The sequence below is a fragment of the Plasmodium relictum genome (genome assembly GCF_900005765.1).
Source record: "Plasmodium relictum strain SGS1 genome assembly, chromosome: 12".
In the NCBI taxonomy this organism is placed as follows: Eukaryota; Apicomplexa; class Aconoidasida; order Haemosporida; family Plasmodiidae; genus Plasmodium; species Plasmodium relictum.
This window is the reverse complement of record NC_041690.1, coordinates 953,756-972,047: the sequence shown is the minus strand read 5'-3', so window position 1 is coordinate 972,047 and position 18,292 is coordinate 953,756. Positions and strand designations below refer to the sequence as shown.

General features: G+C 20.7%; 4 protein-coding genes across 4 annotated transcripts; 2 read left to right on the top strand and 2 right to left on the bottom strand.

The window, feature by feature from the left end:
- Window positions 1-1,090: 1,090 nt before the first annotated feature.
- On the top strand, window positions 1,091-2,827 carry PRELSG_1225600 (conserved Plasmodium protein, unknown function; the record flags this gene model as incomplete). The annotated part of the gene is made up of 1 exon (XM_028678043.1): window positions 1,091-2,827. The coding sequence occupies one exon, from the start codon at window positions 1,091-1,093 to the stop codon at window positions 2,825-2,827; it is 1,737 nt and encodes a 578-aa protein (XP_028534372.1).
- Window positions 2,828-4,132: 1,305 nt separating this feature from the next.
- HlyIII (hemolysin III, putative) lies at window positions 4,133-5,187 on the bottom strand (the record flags this gene model as incomplete). Its single annotated transcript, XM_028678042.1, has 2 exons — window positions 4,133-4,230; window positions 4,404-5,187. The coding sequence occupies 2 exons, from the start codon at window positions 5,185-5,187 to the stop codon at window positions 4,133-4,135; spliced, it is 882 nt and encodes a 293-aa protein (XP_028534371.1).
- Window positions 5,188-7,728: 2,541 nt separating this feature from the next.
- PRELSG_1225400 (AP-1 complex subunit gamma, putative) lies at window positions 7,729-11,290 on the top strand (the record flags this gene model as incomplete). The annotated part of the gene is made up of 4 exons (XM_028678041.1): window positions 7,729-10,333; window positions 10,578-10,642; window positions 10,772-10,954; window positions 11,075-11,290. The coding sequence occupies 4 exons, from the start codon at window positions 7,729-7,731 to the stop codon at window positions 11,288-11,290; spliced, it is 3,069 nt and encodes a 1,022-aa protein (XP_028534370.1).
- An 880-nt stretch (window positions 11,291-12,170) lies between these two features.
- On the bottom strand, window positions 12,171-17,654 carry PRELSG_1225300 (ferlin, putative; the record flags this gene model as incomplete). The annotated part of the gene is made up of 1 exon (XM_028678040.1): window positions 12,171-17,654. One exon carries the CDS (start codon window positions 17,652-17,654, stop codon window positions 12,171-12,173), a length of 5,484 nt encoding a protein of 1,827 aa, XP_028534369.1.
- Between the last annotated feature and the right edge of the window lie 638 nt (window positions 17,655-18,292).

The window sequence follows — 18,292 nt, the reverse complement described above, 5'->3', positions numbered from 1 at the left end:
AATACAAAAGAAGCATTTTTTGAAATTTTATATACTAAAATATTAGAAATTGTAAATTTTACCTTTTTTTACTTTTTTTATAATAATAATTTATATTTTTTATTGGCTAATTTTATACTTTATATATTTATGTTGTTTAATTATTTAAAGCATTTTTTATAGAGTAATTTATAAAATTGTAAGAAAAATATTAATAAAATTGTTTTCTATGTGTTTAATTTAATTTTTTTTCTTAGCAAAAGCATTTTTGCACAACGCAGAACTATAGTATCTATTTATTTAATTATTAATTTATATATATTTTTTTGTTTTAGTTATTTTTTTTTTATATTCAATAATTATTAAATTCAAAAATAAGCAATTTTAATTTGTTAGCAACTCTTCGTTGTTTTAAAAAAAAAAATAAATATAAATGAACTATGAGGATTTTTAAATTTATTTTTTAAGAATAAGTTTTATAATTTTTTAAAAAAAAACTTGAAAATTTTTTTTTATTTTATTAATATAATTGTACTTCTATTGTATAGTATAAAGTTTAATATATTTAAAATAGTAAATTAAGAAGTAGAATAAATCTATGGAAAAAAAATAGTATGATTACTATAGTACAACAGTATTGGTTAGTTTAAACTGAAAATTTTTTTTTTAAATATATTTAAAGAAGAAACTGTTTTAAAAATAAAAATTAAGTAGAAAGCTCGTATTAATGAAAAATTTCTAAAAATTATTAATGAAATATTAATTATATAAATATTCCCAAAACAAATTATTATGAAATAATAAGAAAAAAATTTATCTACATATATATTTTTTTTTTTTACAGAGTTTTTTTAATTTCCTAGATACAAAATTCAATATTGAACAAATGTAAATTCAAAAAGTGTTTTAAAATATTTAATACCCTTTATTTTATATTTATGTTTTTTTTTTTTCTTAAATTATGTACATAATAGTTAATTTTCAAAGTAGTTTGCAAGGAAATAGTAAATAGCTCAATAATTATTTATTACTTAAATTATGTATAAGATAATTTTTTGTATATAAATATATATATACTAATAAAAGCATACTATAAAATAAAAAAAAAAAAATGAATAGAAGTAAGTGCAGAAGAAGAAGCTCAAGTAAAAAATATAAATTTTCTAGTGGCGATTCAACTTACTGTAAACCAATAATAAAAAATTCATCACATAATAATGACTCTAGTGAAGAAGAAATAGAATTTGAGGGATGGATAGAATTTGTCACAAAAAAAGATAAAAATGAAAATAATACATCCATAGGAAAAAATAAGAAATGTGACAAGAATAGAAATACTAGAAAATTATCAAATTCACCAAATGAAACTATTTTAAAAAATAATGCTGAAAAGCATGGTACATCTTCCAAAAAAACATCTACCAAAAATAATACCAATAAAAATGAGGACAATTCTGAAAATTCTTATGCATCTACAAATGTTGTATATATGACACCTGAGAATATCTCAAATGATAATATATATCAGGTGGTAGATAGTGGGCAACATACATTATTTATAAATACACAAGAAAAAAGAGAAAATACATTGAATTCGTTAAATCCAATTTTTGTTGATCCTATATCTCCAATTATTCTAAAAAATCAACAACTTTTTCCTCAGTTATATGTAAGACAGCCACCAACTGTGATTGTGACAAATGAACAAAGGCCTCCTTTAGTTATAAATCCACCACCAGCTAATGTTATTTTTAAAAATCAATCTCCACAACCTATATATGTAAATAATGCAAGGCCAAATATAATAATAAAAAATGATCCTCCAATTTTGCAGCACCCTATTAATATGGATACTACACCCATTCAGGTAGATTGCGCTACTGAAAATTGTTCTGTTAGAAAAGAAGCTTTAAAATTTCCTTGTTCAATGAATATTAAAGGAGGAGATTCAGTAGCTAATAATAAAAATGGTTATTTAAAAGGGAATGCTAATACTGTCAGTACATCAATGCCAGCTAACTTTATACAATTAGATAATAAGTTAGGTGATATTACTCTGCAAACATTACCAAATGTTTACATGATGAATGATACTCAATGTTCAAATTTTTATCAAACACAAAATTCTACTGTATCCCCAAATAATAATATCATCCATGTTCAACAAAATCCTGCTTTCAATGAATATGAAACTAATTTTGTTCAAAACATACAAACTCCATACCCACAAGTAATTTCTCAACATGAACAAAATGGAAATTTATTAAATCAACAAGCTATAGGAAATCCAGTAACACAAGTAATTTCATCTCCAACAGTTCAAACAATGACACCTACAGGAGTTCAAGTAATGCCTCAAATACAAAATTTTGAATCTTTTGCTAATTTCCACACACCAGTTACCTATGAAAACAATTATGCACAACAGGTTGCACATACCACAATTGCAAATGGAACTCCACAAGTTATTCATCAAAGTCCTATTTCAACAACTACAGTTGTACAAGAACAAGTATCAAATAATCCTTCAGCTCAATTTAGAACGCTTATTCCAACTAATGCTATATCCAATACAACAAACGTAGTGAAATTTCAGAACTCTGTACCTCAACAATTAAATGTAAATAAATCTAACATGCAAGCATCATGTGCTCCTACCCAAGTTTTATCATCTTTCCCACCTGTAGGTTGCATTCCAACAAATAAATTTATGCAAATTCCCTCCCTAAGAAGAAATACATATGTTAATCCAAACGTTAATCCGATGTATCATAGTCCTAAAAAAGTTCAGATAATTGCTCGCCCTATGTATGATGGGGATTTCAGAGGTTACAATGTATGTAGATAAATAAAAAAAAAATAAATAAATAGATAAAAATAAATAAATAAATGTATAAATAATGAAATACTTTAAAAAAGTACATATATATAATGCATATAATTATTTTTTGTTCTTCCGTAACTATTTCTTTTTTCTATAATAATAGATATATTCCCCTTATTTCTGTCACTAGTTTTCCTTTTTAATTTCTGTTATTTTTTTTTTGTTTTTTTATTAGTAACAATACTTTTTTTATAAATATTACTATGCTTTTTTTGTATTGCTATTTTTTTTTTTTTTTTTTTGTATCTAATTTTTTTTTTACGTTTTTTTTTTTATGTTTGTTGCTTATTTATATTATATTTTTTCTTAATTTTTTATAACTTCTATGAAATATGAAGTATAATAAATACGTTTCACAACTATATTTTAGTAAATTTTCTTTTAAATATAAATTAATATATTGTATTATATTAAAGCATTTTAGATATATAACATTTTTAAAAAGACAAAAAAAAAAAAGGGAAAATGTTAAGAAAAATGAAGAAATGATACATAAATATATGCAATTTTTTAATTGCTAATTTACACATTGTACATATATATTATTTATATATGTGTATGCATTCTTTTTTTTTTATGGTTTAATAAACAATATATTTGTTTTTTCAAATTTACGATGAGTTTATTATTTTTGAAAAATTGCTTTTTTCTATATTTTTCTTTATATGATAAGAAAATTAATTATTTCAAATTAAAAGAAAAAATTACAAAAAAAAATATATCAATGTACATAATAATTCATTATATTATACTGTGTTCAGTATAATTATTAATTATACATTGAAAAAAAAAGTTATAATGATTATAATAAAAAAAAAATATAATAAAATAACAGGGATACATATTATGAGAATATTTTTTTTCATAAATAAAAGGTGAAAATTATGTAGTATTAAATTATAATTTAAAATATAAAAAAATATTTAATATAAAATATATATTACAATTAATATTTTAATGATTCAAGATGGATGTATAAAATTATAACAGCATATACTAAATAATTATACAATAAAAAATTATTTTATTAAATACTATTAGTAGAATTATTTAATTATATATTATTTAATGTAAAATTACTTCATATTATAAGATGTATTTCGATAATAATCTAATTAATAAAAGTATATATTTTCAATTTACTATATATAGTAGTATATAGCATTAAGTGTTATTATTTTATATATGTATCATTCTCATTAATAGAAAAAATAAGAGTACAAATTTTTTTTTTATGAGTATCCAAGGAAAAAGAATTAGTGAGAATTTTTACGTGTTTCTTTTTATAACACTACAATTCAAAGCAAAAGTACAAAGGGCACTTCCTAAGCAACAAACATGAAATACTTCATGAAACTCAATTAGACCTGTGAATAAAAAAAAGAAAAGAAAATTAAAATAATCTTAATAAAAGAGTTACAAAAAATAAGAATGAATATAAAAATAATTATTTTTAGAGAAATAAAACTTTACAAATAAACACACACATTTATATATTTAACAAAGAAATATATAAAAATTATATAAATAATAATTATACCAGGAATAATGTTTGGCTTTTTTATTGAATATATGACAGCTCCAATAACATATAAAACAGCTAGTGCTACTAAAAATATAAATTCACTAGTATATAATGACATAAAATAATCCTTGAGAAATAATGAATGTAAAAATCCTGCTGATAAAAAAGTAAATGCCCTTATAAATCTATTTCCTGAAGAAAAGCAACTACAAAAAATGCAAATGAATCCAAAAAATATAGACATAGATTGGAGTGATATAAAAAAAAGAAGTTTCCTTTTATTAAATAACAATGCCTGTACTGGCAATGAAGATCCACTTATCATTAAAAAAATGCCAAAATGATCCAATTTTTCAATTAAAAAAAAAAATTGAGGTTTCCATTCAAAATTATGCAACAGAAATGATGCAAAAAAATTAAAAAAAATGCATAATATTGCTATTGATGTACACATTTTTGTTGTAGCTGTTTTTGATAAATTTAGCATGTGAAATATCCATATTGGAGATAAAAATACTAACATTAAATGTATCTTTCCTCTAAACCATGTTTTGTCTTTCCTTTCGATATATTTAATCAGCATGCTTTTGCTAATTTTCTTATCATTATATAATTCTACTACATTTCTGTCATTTTCAGATAAATCTTCTGATTTAAAAAAAGATGTAATTATTGTATTATCTTTATTAGGATTACTAGATGATACATTAAAAATATTTGTCTTGCTATCTTTTTTTAATAAATTTAAGAATACACTTTTAAAATACTGTAAATTAAAATAATCATTTAAAATTTTCATTCTTTTTTCTTTCTTATTTTATTAATCTTTAATTTATTAAATATTAAAAAATTATAAACCTCATAAACGTATTCTACAGTTTCTTTTTAATATTATTTTAATTATTATATAGATTTCATACGCAAAAAAAAAAAAATTTTTTTTTTTATTATTTATTAATATTAAAAAAAAAAAAAAAAAGTTATAATTATCAAATTTTAAATAAATAATGAAATTATTTATTTTATAAATGAATATAAAAATTTAATATATAAAAATCATTTGCATTTTTTTTCTTTTTATGCAAAATTAATAATATTCAGTTCAACTCATTTTCATGCTACATTATTTATTTATAACTTTTTTAGAAAGACATAAAATTGCAAATTTTCTGTAATATTGTATCTATAAAATCATTAAAAAAAAAGGTTTATTAAAATAGATAACATAAATATATTCATTACTGAAGCATAATATATTTAATAAAAATTAACTCATTCAGAAAATTGATAAAAAAAAAAAAAAAAAAATTAAAAATTAAGTGCCACTAACATTTGATATTTGTTAATTAGCCCTCCATATTTTTATTACATGTAATTAATGATTATAAATTTTAATTTAATATTTTTATATTATCTTTTTTTTTTTTTTTTTTTTAATGTACACAATTTTAATTAGATATATGTTATCCTATAAAATTTAATGTTATATAAAATTTAAAGAATGTATTAAAAAAGTAATTATAATGAAGTTTTATATATTAATAATTTATTAATTTAAAATTTTAATTAAATATATGATATATTTAGATTTGCAATAAAAAATTTATTTTATTTTTTTTTTTTTTATCGAATGTTAGAAAAATTCTGAAAAAGAAAAATGTAAGCAAAGTGTAAGGGAATAATGCAGTATTTTTTTCATTATACTATTATGTATCGTATTTACACTTGGTTTTTAAAATAATTTAATATAAAAAAAGGAAAAATTTTCTAAAAATAATAGGTAGTTTTTCCTACCGAATTTATAATTTAATTTAAAAGTGGTTTTTACTCATTTCTTCAGTTTTATTTCCTTATAAAAGTAAAATGTATTAAAATACTTAATTTCAGTAGTTTAAATCAATCATTAGAATTTTTTACAATAATGATGAATATAAATAACGATAAAATTAAACCCTTGTTATTCACATGAATATAAATTAAAAAAAAGAAAAAAAAAATGAAATAGTATATTCATTATATATAATAAAATATATATAAAAAATAGATGCACGGGAATAACATTCTTCTTTTTATCCCTTAATATGCTTATATAAATTCGCTTATGCAGTATTTTTATAATTTATTATTTTGTTGAAAAATGAAAAGATATATTTAATTTGTGAAATATTCTTATATAAATTAATTTATAATTTTTATTAATAAAAATTATTCATAAAACATTTAACTAAATGGTCATGGTTTTATACTATTTTTCTTGTGTAATATATGCATTTATTAAAAATAGAATAAATAATAGCTTTTAATAGTTTGCGCTAATACATACACATTGAAAAAGAAAAGCATACTACGAAATAAATAATTTTAGAATATCAATTTTTGTTTTAAATTTAAATTTATTATCAGGATATGTAATTTTTATTTTAAGAATAATTTATATATTTTTTACTGATTAATTATATATTAATCTATTATATAAATGGCATATTGCATTTTTTTTTCTCTCTGTTTTTATTAATTTTTATTCTTAACAAACAAATTTAAATTATTACAAATAAAATCTATTGTTAATACTAATTATAATAGGCATGTATATAAAAAAAAAGAAATAAAATGAGGTAATTTTTATTAATAGTAATTTTATTAAAAATTAAATTTTCTTTATTTTATTTAAAAGGCGTACTAACACACATTGGCTGAAAATATAACATTTACGTTTTTAAAAATATAAATAATAAATTTTTAATTGTATTGTTCTATAACCAATTTAAGCATGTATTTATTTCATAATTCCTTTTTTCTTTTTTTTTTTTTCTTTTTTTTTTCTTTTTTTTTTTTTATTGGTAAAGACATAAAAAAACAGATATTATGTAAAGGAAATATAAATTTTTTTTTTTTAATGCATGAACAGATATTCAACAAGATACATATTTTTTATAGTAACATTTTATTTTTCGTATAAATAAATAGTTATATATAAATATATTATTAATTTTTTATTTATTTTTTTTTTTATATATGTATTTTTTATGGATAAATATGTAGTACTAATTTCTAAAATTTTATTTAAGAATTATAAGAATAATATATTATTTTTTTTTTTTTTCTTTAGATATACATATTAATTATGAAAAAAAAAATAAAAAAATAGTGGCTTTAAAGGTTTATTGAAAAAAAGAAAAAAAAAAAAAAGAAAAAAAAAAGATAAAAGAAAGAAAAAGGAAGGAAAATTATAAGAATAAAAAAAAAAGGAAATAAGAGAAAAAAAAAAAAAAATAGAAGATAAAAAAACATAAGGAAAAAAAAAAAAATAAAAAACTAAAGCAGAAAAAGGTATAAAGTAATGTCAATAAAATTAAGAGAGTTAATTCGAAATATAAGAAGTTGTAAAACTGCTGCTGAAGAAAGATCAGTTGTTGCTAAAGAATGTGCATTAATTAGAACTGCTTTTAAAGAGGAAGATAATATTTATAGGCATAGAAATGTTGCTAAACTATTATTTATAAATATGCTAGGTTATCCCACTCATTTTGGGCAAATAGAATGTTTAAAATTAATTGCATCAAATAAATTTTCTTATAAAAGAATTGGATATTTGGGATTAACTATACTTCTAGATGAAAATACTGATATTTTAATGCTAGTAACAAATTCCATTAAGAATGATCTGAGAAATAGTAATCAGTATATTAATGGAATAGCCTTATGTGCTTTAGGAAATATTGCAAATAGTGAAATGTGTTCTTCCTTAAGTCATGAAATCCTTGATATGATAAATATTAATAACCCCTACATAAAAAAGAAAGCAACCATGTGCGCCATTCGTATATTAAAAAAAACAAATGATATAGAAGATTTATTTTTAGATAAAATCAGTAATTTGCTAGATGATAGGAATCATGGTGTTTTGAGTGCAGGAATCAGTTTAATGATTTCATTAATAGAAAAAAAACCTCAATACAAAAACGTTTTAAAAATTCATACAAATAAAATTGTAAAGATTTTGAAAAGTTGTGTTATGTCGGGATATTCTCATGGAGCAGAATATGATATATACGGTATTAATGATCCTTTTTTACAAGTTAAAATATTAAAATTATTAAAATACTTAAACTCAGATGATAATATTAATGAAAATGAGTCTACAACAAAATATTTTAACTTAAAAATAGAAGAAACGGGAAACCATTGTAACAATGTATTTAGTGAAAATGAAACAAATAAGCATACATCTAATAAAAATTTATCAAAAGAAAATAATTTATATTCAAAAAATGATATTAGTGTTAATCAAAACAACTCATATGATATGGAAGAGGTAAATTCTATATTGGCTCAAGTAGCTACAAATACAGATTCTTTGAAAAATGTAGGAAATGCAATTTTATATGAATGTGTTAAAACAATCACATATATATCTACAGATCCTGGTTTACTAGTATTAGCTGTAAATGTTTTGGGAAAATTTTTACAGAACAATGATAATAATATTAGATATGTTGGTTTATGCACTTTACAGAAATTATTAAAAAAAGATCCTAAAACATTGCATATATATAGAAATACTATTATAGAGTGTTTAAAAGACCAGGATATAAGTATAAGAAAGAAAGCATTAGATGTTGCATTTGCTCTTATTACAAAAGAATCTTTAAAAACTATGGTAAAAGAGTTGTTAAATTATTTATTAGTTGCTGATATGGAAATTAAAGGTGATATTGTTTCTAATATTTGTGTTTCTGTCAATAAATATGCACCAAATATTCAGTATTTATTAGATACATATATAAAATTATTTTGTTTAGCTGGAAATTTTATACAAGATCATATTAAAGATGATTTCATTTATTATCTTTTACAAAACCCAGAATTTCATTCATATGTTGTCTTTAAGCTTTTTTTTTCTATTAGAGAAAATTTAGATCAGTATGCACTGATACAAGTAGGTATTTGGTGTATTGGAGAATTTGGTGATTTATTAATTCAAGAAAAAAATGTAGGACCAGATCAAGAGATAATAACTGTTACTTATGATGATGTTTTTGATTTATTAGAAAAAATAGTTAAAACATATGAAGGGAATAGCATTAAAGAGCTACATAGCATAAATGTAAAAGATCCTATTCATAATATTATATATAATAAATCTCTAAATATTTTAGAAGACACTCCTAATAATGGTAATTCGAATGTATGCTGTAATATAAATGAAAATATAAATAATGATGATAATAACATTATTATGCAATATATTTTGATGTGTCTAAATAAATTAACAGTAAGATTTCCTTCTCAAAGAAAAAAAATAGAAAAAATAATTCAAAAATATAAAAAAAATAGATCTATAGAGATACAACAAAGAGCATGCGAATTCCACGAATTTATGAATCCTCAGTGGGATGATATCAGAGACTATGTTTTATTACGTATACCTTGTAATAAAAAAATAAATAAAAAAAAAGAATTACAAGTAGATGAAGAAAATATATGCAATGATAAAATTATTGATATTTCTAATAAAACAAACACGGAAAACTATACAATTAATGATAATTCAAATAATGCATGCGTAGATTTATTAGATCTTGATGATGTGCTAGGTTTACAAAATTCAGACAATAAACATAATGATAATTTCACCAATAAAGATAACTTGGATATAAATAATACTTTTATTAAAAATATTAACCATATTATAAATGAAGATTCTAAGAAAAAAGAAGATTTTAATATTATCAATGATTTTAGTTTAAATGATAATTCTAACATAAATGAATCTGTAACAAATAGAGAAACAATTGTTGACAATTTTTCAAATACTAGTACGAAAAATGAAAATGATTTAGAAATTGCAAGTAAAAAGAATGAAGATATTTTGGCAGATCTTTTTGGAAATATTTCGATTGATCAACCAAAAAATAATTTACAAAATTGTGCAAATGGAAATGGTAAAATTTGTCCATTTTATTATTTATCTAAGCATATATAATTCTTGTAATTCTTTTTTTTTTTTTTTATCTATGTATCGAACTATTAATTTTATATTTCTTGTTTATATATTATTACATTGTGATTTTCAAGTTTGTTTTAACAATATATTCATTATTGTAAAATGTTTTATTACTAAATATACTTTATATATATTTATACGTAGACAATACAATTTTTCATTTTTTTAATTTATTTTTGTAGGATATGATTCTTTGAATTTATTTTTGGAAGATATACAAGCAGATAAGCAAAATGATATTTTAAATGTAAATTTTAATTTTTTTATTATATAAATATATTTATATGATTTAAAATATGATTATATATCATATATAATATAGGAATATGACACTTTTATATATAATGCATATGCATGTTTATTGTTTTTTTTATAGTTAAATATAATAGATGATAAAATAGAACAGAAAGTTCAAATAAATCCAATGAAAATATATGAAAAAAATGATATTGAAATTATATTTAATTTTGAAAAGGAAAATTTAGATTCAGAAATAACTATTATTAAAGCTACATATTCAAATAAATCAAATGAATTAATAAGTTCATTTGTTTTTGAGGTACTAAAAATTTATTTTCATTTTTTATTTTTATATATTATATATATTTTTATAGGTTAATATATTTTAACTTATTTTATATATATATATATATATATATATATACCTTTTTATTTTTAGGCTGTAGTCCCTAATTATATAAAATTAGAAATATTTCCAGCATCATCCAGTGAATTATTACCTTTTGAAAAAACAAAAATTACTCAAGATCTAAAAATTGTTAATAAATTATTTAAGAAAAAACCTGTTCTTATGAAAGTTAGGTTATCTTATTTTAAAAATAACGAAAGGTTTCAAGATTTTATAAATATAGGAAATTTTCCTGATACTTTATAAAGTATATACTTAAAAATATATATTAATCTCCAACCTTTTTTTTTAATATATTCATGTATATGTTATAACACTTAATTTTTTTTTTGTAATTTATTTTTATTTTATCTTTTTATTTTTTTATTTTTTTTCAAAAATAGAAATTACCCTTTTACCATAAATATTTGAATATAAAATATTTTCCGTCTTTAGAATGAATTTATTATTTTATTTTTCAATATTAATGATAAATTATTTATTCTTTTCTTATTCCTTCTTATTCTGAATTCAGAATTCTTGCTCATTAAAAAAAAAATAATACTTAATTGATTTTTAAGTTAAAAATTTTCTTAAAAGCAGTGTTTTTTACTCTTATAAAAGTTACTGTTACAACTGATACATAAAAATTTAGATATATATATGTGATAATTACTTTACAAAAATTATATTTCTTTTTTTGTGATCAAATTTCTTTTTAAAACTTATAAACTTTAATAAACTATATATCGGAATTTTGAAAGAAAAGGAAAAAAAAAACTCACAAAAAGGATATGAAAAGGTTATAAGAATTAAAAAGAATTTTATAGAAAGGAAAAGAGTTTAGAATAAATGATAAATAAATAACAAAAAAGAAAAATAATTGACCAAAAATTAAAATAAAAGGAAAACTCAAAATAAAAATGTTGAAATCTAAAAGGAATAGAATTCTTAAAGTTAAATACACTTAAAAAGAATACTTAAAATTAAATAAAATATTAAAAAGAATACTTAAAATAAAAGAAATCTAAAAAATAAGTTGAAAATCAACGTAATCTTAAGGAATATAAAAAATTATAAACATAAACGAAAAAATATATATAGTAAAATACTAATTAATTTATGCTATTAATTATAGTTTAATTATCTATAGTAATAAAGAAGGATAAATAAATGATAAAACAAATACCCATATAATTAAAAGACAAATAAAAAATATTTTCAGCCAATTCCAAAAAGGTTTATAAATATCATTAAAACCAATTGAGCTAATAAAATCATTCCATTCTCTACCACTATCAGGTGTTCTTAAATATGGGTTTCTATTTGGTTCATCTCTACCTAAGCCAACCGGTTTAATATTGGCTTTCGCTTGAGGGATGAATTGCACTGTTACTTGTATATAACCGTTATAATTATTTTCGGTTTCAATTCCATTTTTTTTTCTCAATTTTAATTCTGCGTCTAGTTCAAATTTATTCATTATTTGAGATGCTTTATGTACATATTTAGATAATTCTAAATTTACCTCCCCTAAAAATTCACTAACTCCAACATTGTTGTTATTATATGCAGCTAGTTGCACAAAACATGTATTTAATGGATGAGTTATATTTGGATATACAATTCTCCAATTAAATATTGCATTACCTAATTTACAATTATAATGTACATCGGTTGATTGAATATTTGCATTTTTTCCATTATAAGTTGGGCAATCTAATTCTGAGGTAACTATTAAATCTAATGTTCTATTTCCATTTTCTTCATTAGATAATATAGTGCATCTCCATATTATTATTCTTATTTCTATTTCTGTTTTTTTTGGTGATGCCATTTTATGTATAGGAATTTTTTTTGATTGTTCATAATCCATGATTTCTACCCACATTTCTAATATCCCATAATTATTTCTTTCTGAATTTTTTAAAAATGTTTGATCTTCTTTTGAATAACCTTTTCTAGTAGAATATTTCATTAAGTGTGTGAAAATATCAAAAAATGAAAAAATATTGTTCCAACTATTAATTTTATTATAAATATTATCATTTTTCCCTTTTAAATAGTTATTATATAATGGCCTATATTCTATTGGTATTTTATTTTTTTTCATCATATGTCTCCATTCCTTACTCATCCACCTGTCGAATAAATTAATTTCTGTAGATCCTATATATATGTCGTTTATTTGTTTATCAAAATTATTTTCTGCACTATATACACTTATCGTTAATGTTTCGTCTTCAGGAAAAATTGCTTCACTTTCCCACAAACAGCGAAACTCTGGATTTATATTACATTCCTTAAACGAATTTCTTAAATTTGATGTCTTTTCACCTAGAGAGAAAATTAAGTAAGGATTAGCCAAATATTCATTATTTATTCCATATATTCCTATGCCTCTTAAGACGTATACTCTAATTTTTAAATACAAAGGTATCTTATTTATCCCTCTAAATTTGTTACGAAAAACATTTTGGCTATCTATGTCTTTTAAACTTAATGGAATATTCTCAGATATTAAATTTCTATATTTTATTTTAGCAAAGCATTTTATATATCCACCACAAAATTCCATGAAAGGAAATTTTTCAAAACACCCAAAAGAAATACCTTCTTTTTGTATTTTATTTTCTGCAATGTTATGATCTAATGAGAAGGTACTACATTTTTTTTTTAAGGGAATAGAGGGTATTAATATATCGTCTAAGTAGTTTTCTAATATTCCATCAACAGATGAGCGATGAAAGTTTTTTATAAATTTTTCAGTATTTAATTTATCTCCTTCAACATATATAATAAATCGTGGTGGAATATGAACATTTAATATAAATTTACTAGTTAAAATTTTTATGTATGGATAATTTTTTACATTATAAGTTAATTTTATTATCTCAGGAACTCCATCATCAAACAATTTATAAACATTATCATTGAATTTAACATTATAAACATCCTTTTTATATGCTTCATAATATGATGAAAAATTGTTATAGTATTTATTATATGGGTTATTATTATACATGTTCGAAGGATTATTGTAAGAATTATTTCCAATATTTACGTCATTATAGGGAAAGTTTTGTATATTATTAGGGTAATTATTATTGTAGTTAATCATACCATAATTGGATGGGTTATATATATTATTCTTATACATATTATTGATCATCATATTATTATCATAATACATGTTGTTGTTAATCAGATTGCTGTTAATCATGTTATCACTGTACATTTTTTGTGCATCCATATCATTGGCTATTATATTATTGTTATATATATTATTTACAATCATGTTATTATAAATATCATTTTTCATAATTTTATTATTGATATTAATATTATTTCTGTTCACATTACTATTATACATATTGTTGTCCATCATTTTATCATAATTATATATATTGTTTTGAATCATGTTATTATACATATTATTCTTATTTTCAAGATAATTATTATTTAATGTAGTTTGTTCATTTGGAATTCCTTTGCCGTTATCTATATTATTTTGTTTTTCTTTTCTCATATTAAAAAGAGGTATTTGCTTCCACATATCATCATCATCTTCCTCATATTTGTTTAATTCTTCCTTTAAATTAATTGTATGTTCACAATCAGCTAAAGATATAGCTGTAATCACCAAAGCAGCATTTTTATTTTTATATATATTAAAAGCACCATCTATATTTTTAAAATTTATAGTTTCTGAGTAATCATCATGTGCTTGTAAATAATGTATAACCTCATCAATATTTTTAATCCATGGGATATAAGGAACTAGAGATATATTTGTTTCCCCAATAAAATATTTTTCCTTAATTTTTTTATTGTATACCTTAATGTTTAATGTAGGATCAAATATTGGATCTAATGGTATATCAATATCCATTTTTTCTATAGAAAACATTTCAAAACTTTGTTGATTAAATGAGTTTTTCCAACTTTTTAATTGTATTCTTGTATTTGCTTTTAAACATTTTTCATATTTAATTAATAATTCATTTTTTTTTTTTCCATAAGAAGAATAAGAAGTTATAGATAAAACAATAACAGGATGAGCAATGCTTTTTATAACGGATTTATTTAACAACATCTCTAAATAGTTTTGCTTCTTCATTAAAACTAAATTTTCTAGTGACATACAATAAAAAGATAAAGAACATTTTTTTATTTCTGATATCATAGGATAAATTGGGATTTTAACTGCATCTTTTGATTGTACTAATTCAAAGTACAACAGTATATCTCCAACTCTTTCCCCACATAATAAATCATTATATTGAAACATGTTTTCTTTATTATTATAAATCTCTTTTTGTTTTTCATATAAATTTTCTTGTATTATCCTTTTATCAGTCCCATACTGTTGCCATAAATTATTTGGATACATTGCCTTTACATGTTTGCTACCTTTTAGTTTAATCCATCTTGGATTTATCTGCTCAACAACATTGTAGGTAGAACCTCTATTAGTGAAATTATACTTCTTATAATTATCTTTCAAGTAGACATCATAATTGCAAAAGCACCTTCCAATAAAATAAAATGTGTTATTATGAAACTCATATAAAGTTACTATAATAAGAGGTATAGTTGGTAAGCCAACAGAATAATCAGTTAAGATATTTATATTTAATTTTAAACATTGTAAAAATACAGGATTAGAATTATTTAAGACCAAGGATGTAATTTTCATTTTTCCAGAACAAGATATATGCACAAATGTATTGGGAGAATCATTAAAATTAGAAATGATGTTTCTACATGCATATATGTAACATCTTAATTCATAATTAACGGGAATTAAATTTTTTCTTTTATTTACTCCTAATTGCACATCATATGATTTTTCTAAATTAATTAATATAGAACCATTTTGCAAAATATTATACATACAATTAAAATCTCCATCAACATTTTTCGGGATATTCTTTAAAGGTATCCATATAGGACACCTTGATATTTTTTCATTATGCAAAAGAACATTTTTTAAAGGCATTCTATAATAAGCAATTCTTCTATCATTATTATATGTTTGCTGTTCATATTGCTCTATTTCATATTTTCTTTTTTTGTACTTTTGATAATCAGTTAATTTGGATTCTTCATTTCCTATACTTGCATAATTACCATCATTATTTAAAAAGTTATTAAAAAAACTTGTATTATAGCTTTTTGATTTTTCATAAACATTTATTATAATATCCCATTGTTGTAATTCATCACTTACAACACATAATTTCATGTTCTCTATTTTCCCTTTTCTAGAGCTAAAATAGAACTCTGTATTTTCATTATTTTCTATAATGTTTTGCTTTTCACTAATTTTATTAAAGAAATTCTCTAAATTTAGCAAATCATCAAAATTAAATAAATTAAAAAATTCTTTCTCTTTTTTAGAACTATATTTTTTGTCATTATTTTTTTTTTTCTTTTCACTGTTTTTTATTTCATTTGCATTAACATAATCTGTTTTTTTCTTATATGGGCCGCAGCATAGTTGTACATAAATATTTTCTGCTAATATTCCTGTAACTAAATAAACATCACATAATAAAGTAATAGGTATAGATAAGGGCTCGTCATAGGCTAAACAGCTTTGTGTTATGGCTACATTTAAATTATCAAAATTATTTAATCTTTCAACATATGAACTAATGCATATTCTTCCCAAGTAAAAATTTCCTTCTAGAGATACACTGAAATCATTATATATTATATCATTCATTTCATTTTCTAAATTCATTTCATTTTTGTGAAAACCGTATAAATTAAACCATGTGGGGTTGATTGACTTGTTTTTTATTTGAGTAAATGACAAAACCCCAATAGCTAACAATTCGTCGTTTGATAAAAAATTCCAATCCCATATTTTGATAACAATAGAATCTTCTAAAATTGGTGTAGAAATAGGAATTTTAAAGCATTCATTAAAAGTATAATTGGTACAATTTCTTCCTTGACTCGATTTTAAATGGCATCCATTAAACTCACATGTTATATAAAGATCCCTATAATTTTTTTTGTTAATATCTACATATATATCTTCTATTTTGTGTATATTTACATATAAATAATAAAATCTAGAATTTTTATCTCTTAAAGGAGTAATATTTTCCTCAACTACTGCTTTACTTAAATCTGCATACAGCTCATCATTATCTGAAATATTATTATCATTTTTTTCTACTAAATCATTAAGTATATTATCATTTATTACATAATCCTTCTCATCACAAACCATAACTTTTAATCTCAATTGCCCTCTTATTTCTGTTCCATTTTTATTATATATTGGGTATATCCCCTGAATTTGATGATTTTTTTTATTCTTAATTAATTTTAATTCAAAAGAAATTACACCTATTGTTTCATTTCTCCAAAATGTATTTGCACTCTGAACTTCAAATTCTATTTTTGCTACATTCCATTCTATTTCAGATAGAACTATTCTATCCCATATATGACTTTCCTCCCAATTAACAGCGTTGTATTTTTTTTTTTTTTTCTTTGTTATATATTCATTATTGCAACAACGAACAATCACTAATGGATCTAATAAAAATTTATCATGAACTTCTAAATTTTGTGCCTCGTATATAGTAAAACCTACAGATATTATTCTCATTTATTTTTCTTTTTTTTTTTCTTTATTTTTTTTTAATATTGACCTTATTTCTATATTTTATTTTTTCCAAAAATATTCATTATAAATATCTATATGTAAAGTAATAAATTTTTTTTTATCAATTTGAAAAAAAATAATGAAAAAAAAAAATATATGTGATATTCTTTCTAGTAATCTACATTTTTATTATTAAATTATAATTATTATCTAACTATTAATTATATGGATACACAAAAATATTATTTTTTCTTTATCTATATTCATTAAGATACAATGTATTTCGGCTTTTTTAAAAGTCTATTATTTAATTTATAACTATATTTTTATAAATATATATATTTATTCTAAATATAAATATTGATTGTAATGAAGTAAAATATTATATCTATACATTGTATTAACATATTCATTATTTTTATATTTATACAATTCATATTAACTAAATTATTTTCTTTTCTGTTTTCAAAAATACCGAAATGATTAAATAAAAAATATATTAAAGTACGACATAATCTGTGCAAAATGTAGTGCAACGCATGCAGTAAATTAGCCAGTAGCATAGAAAATTAGATAAAATATACATATATATAAAATTATATAAATGTAAATATTTAGGTTTTCACTAAATTTTTTTTTTT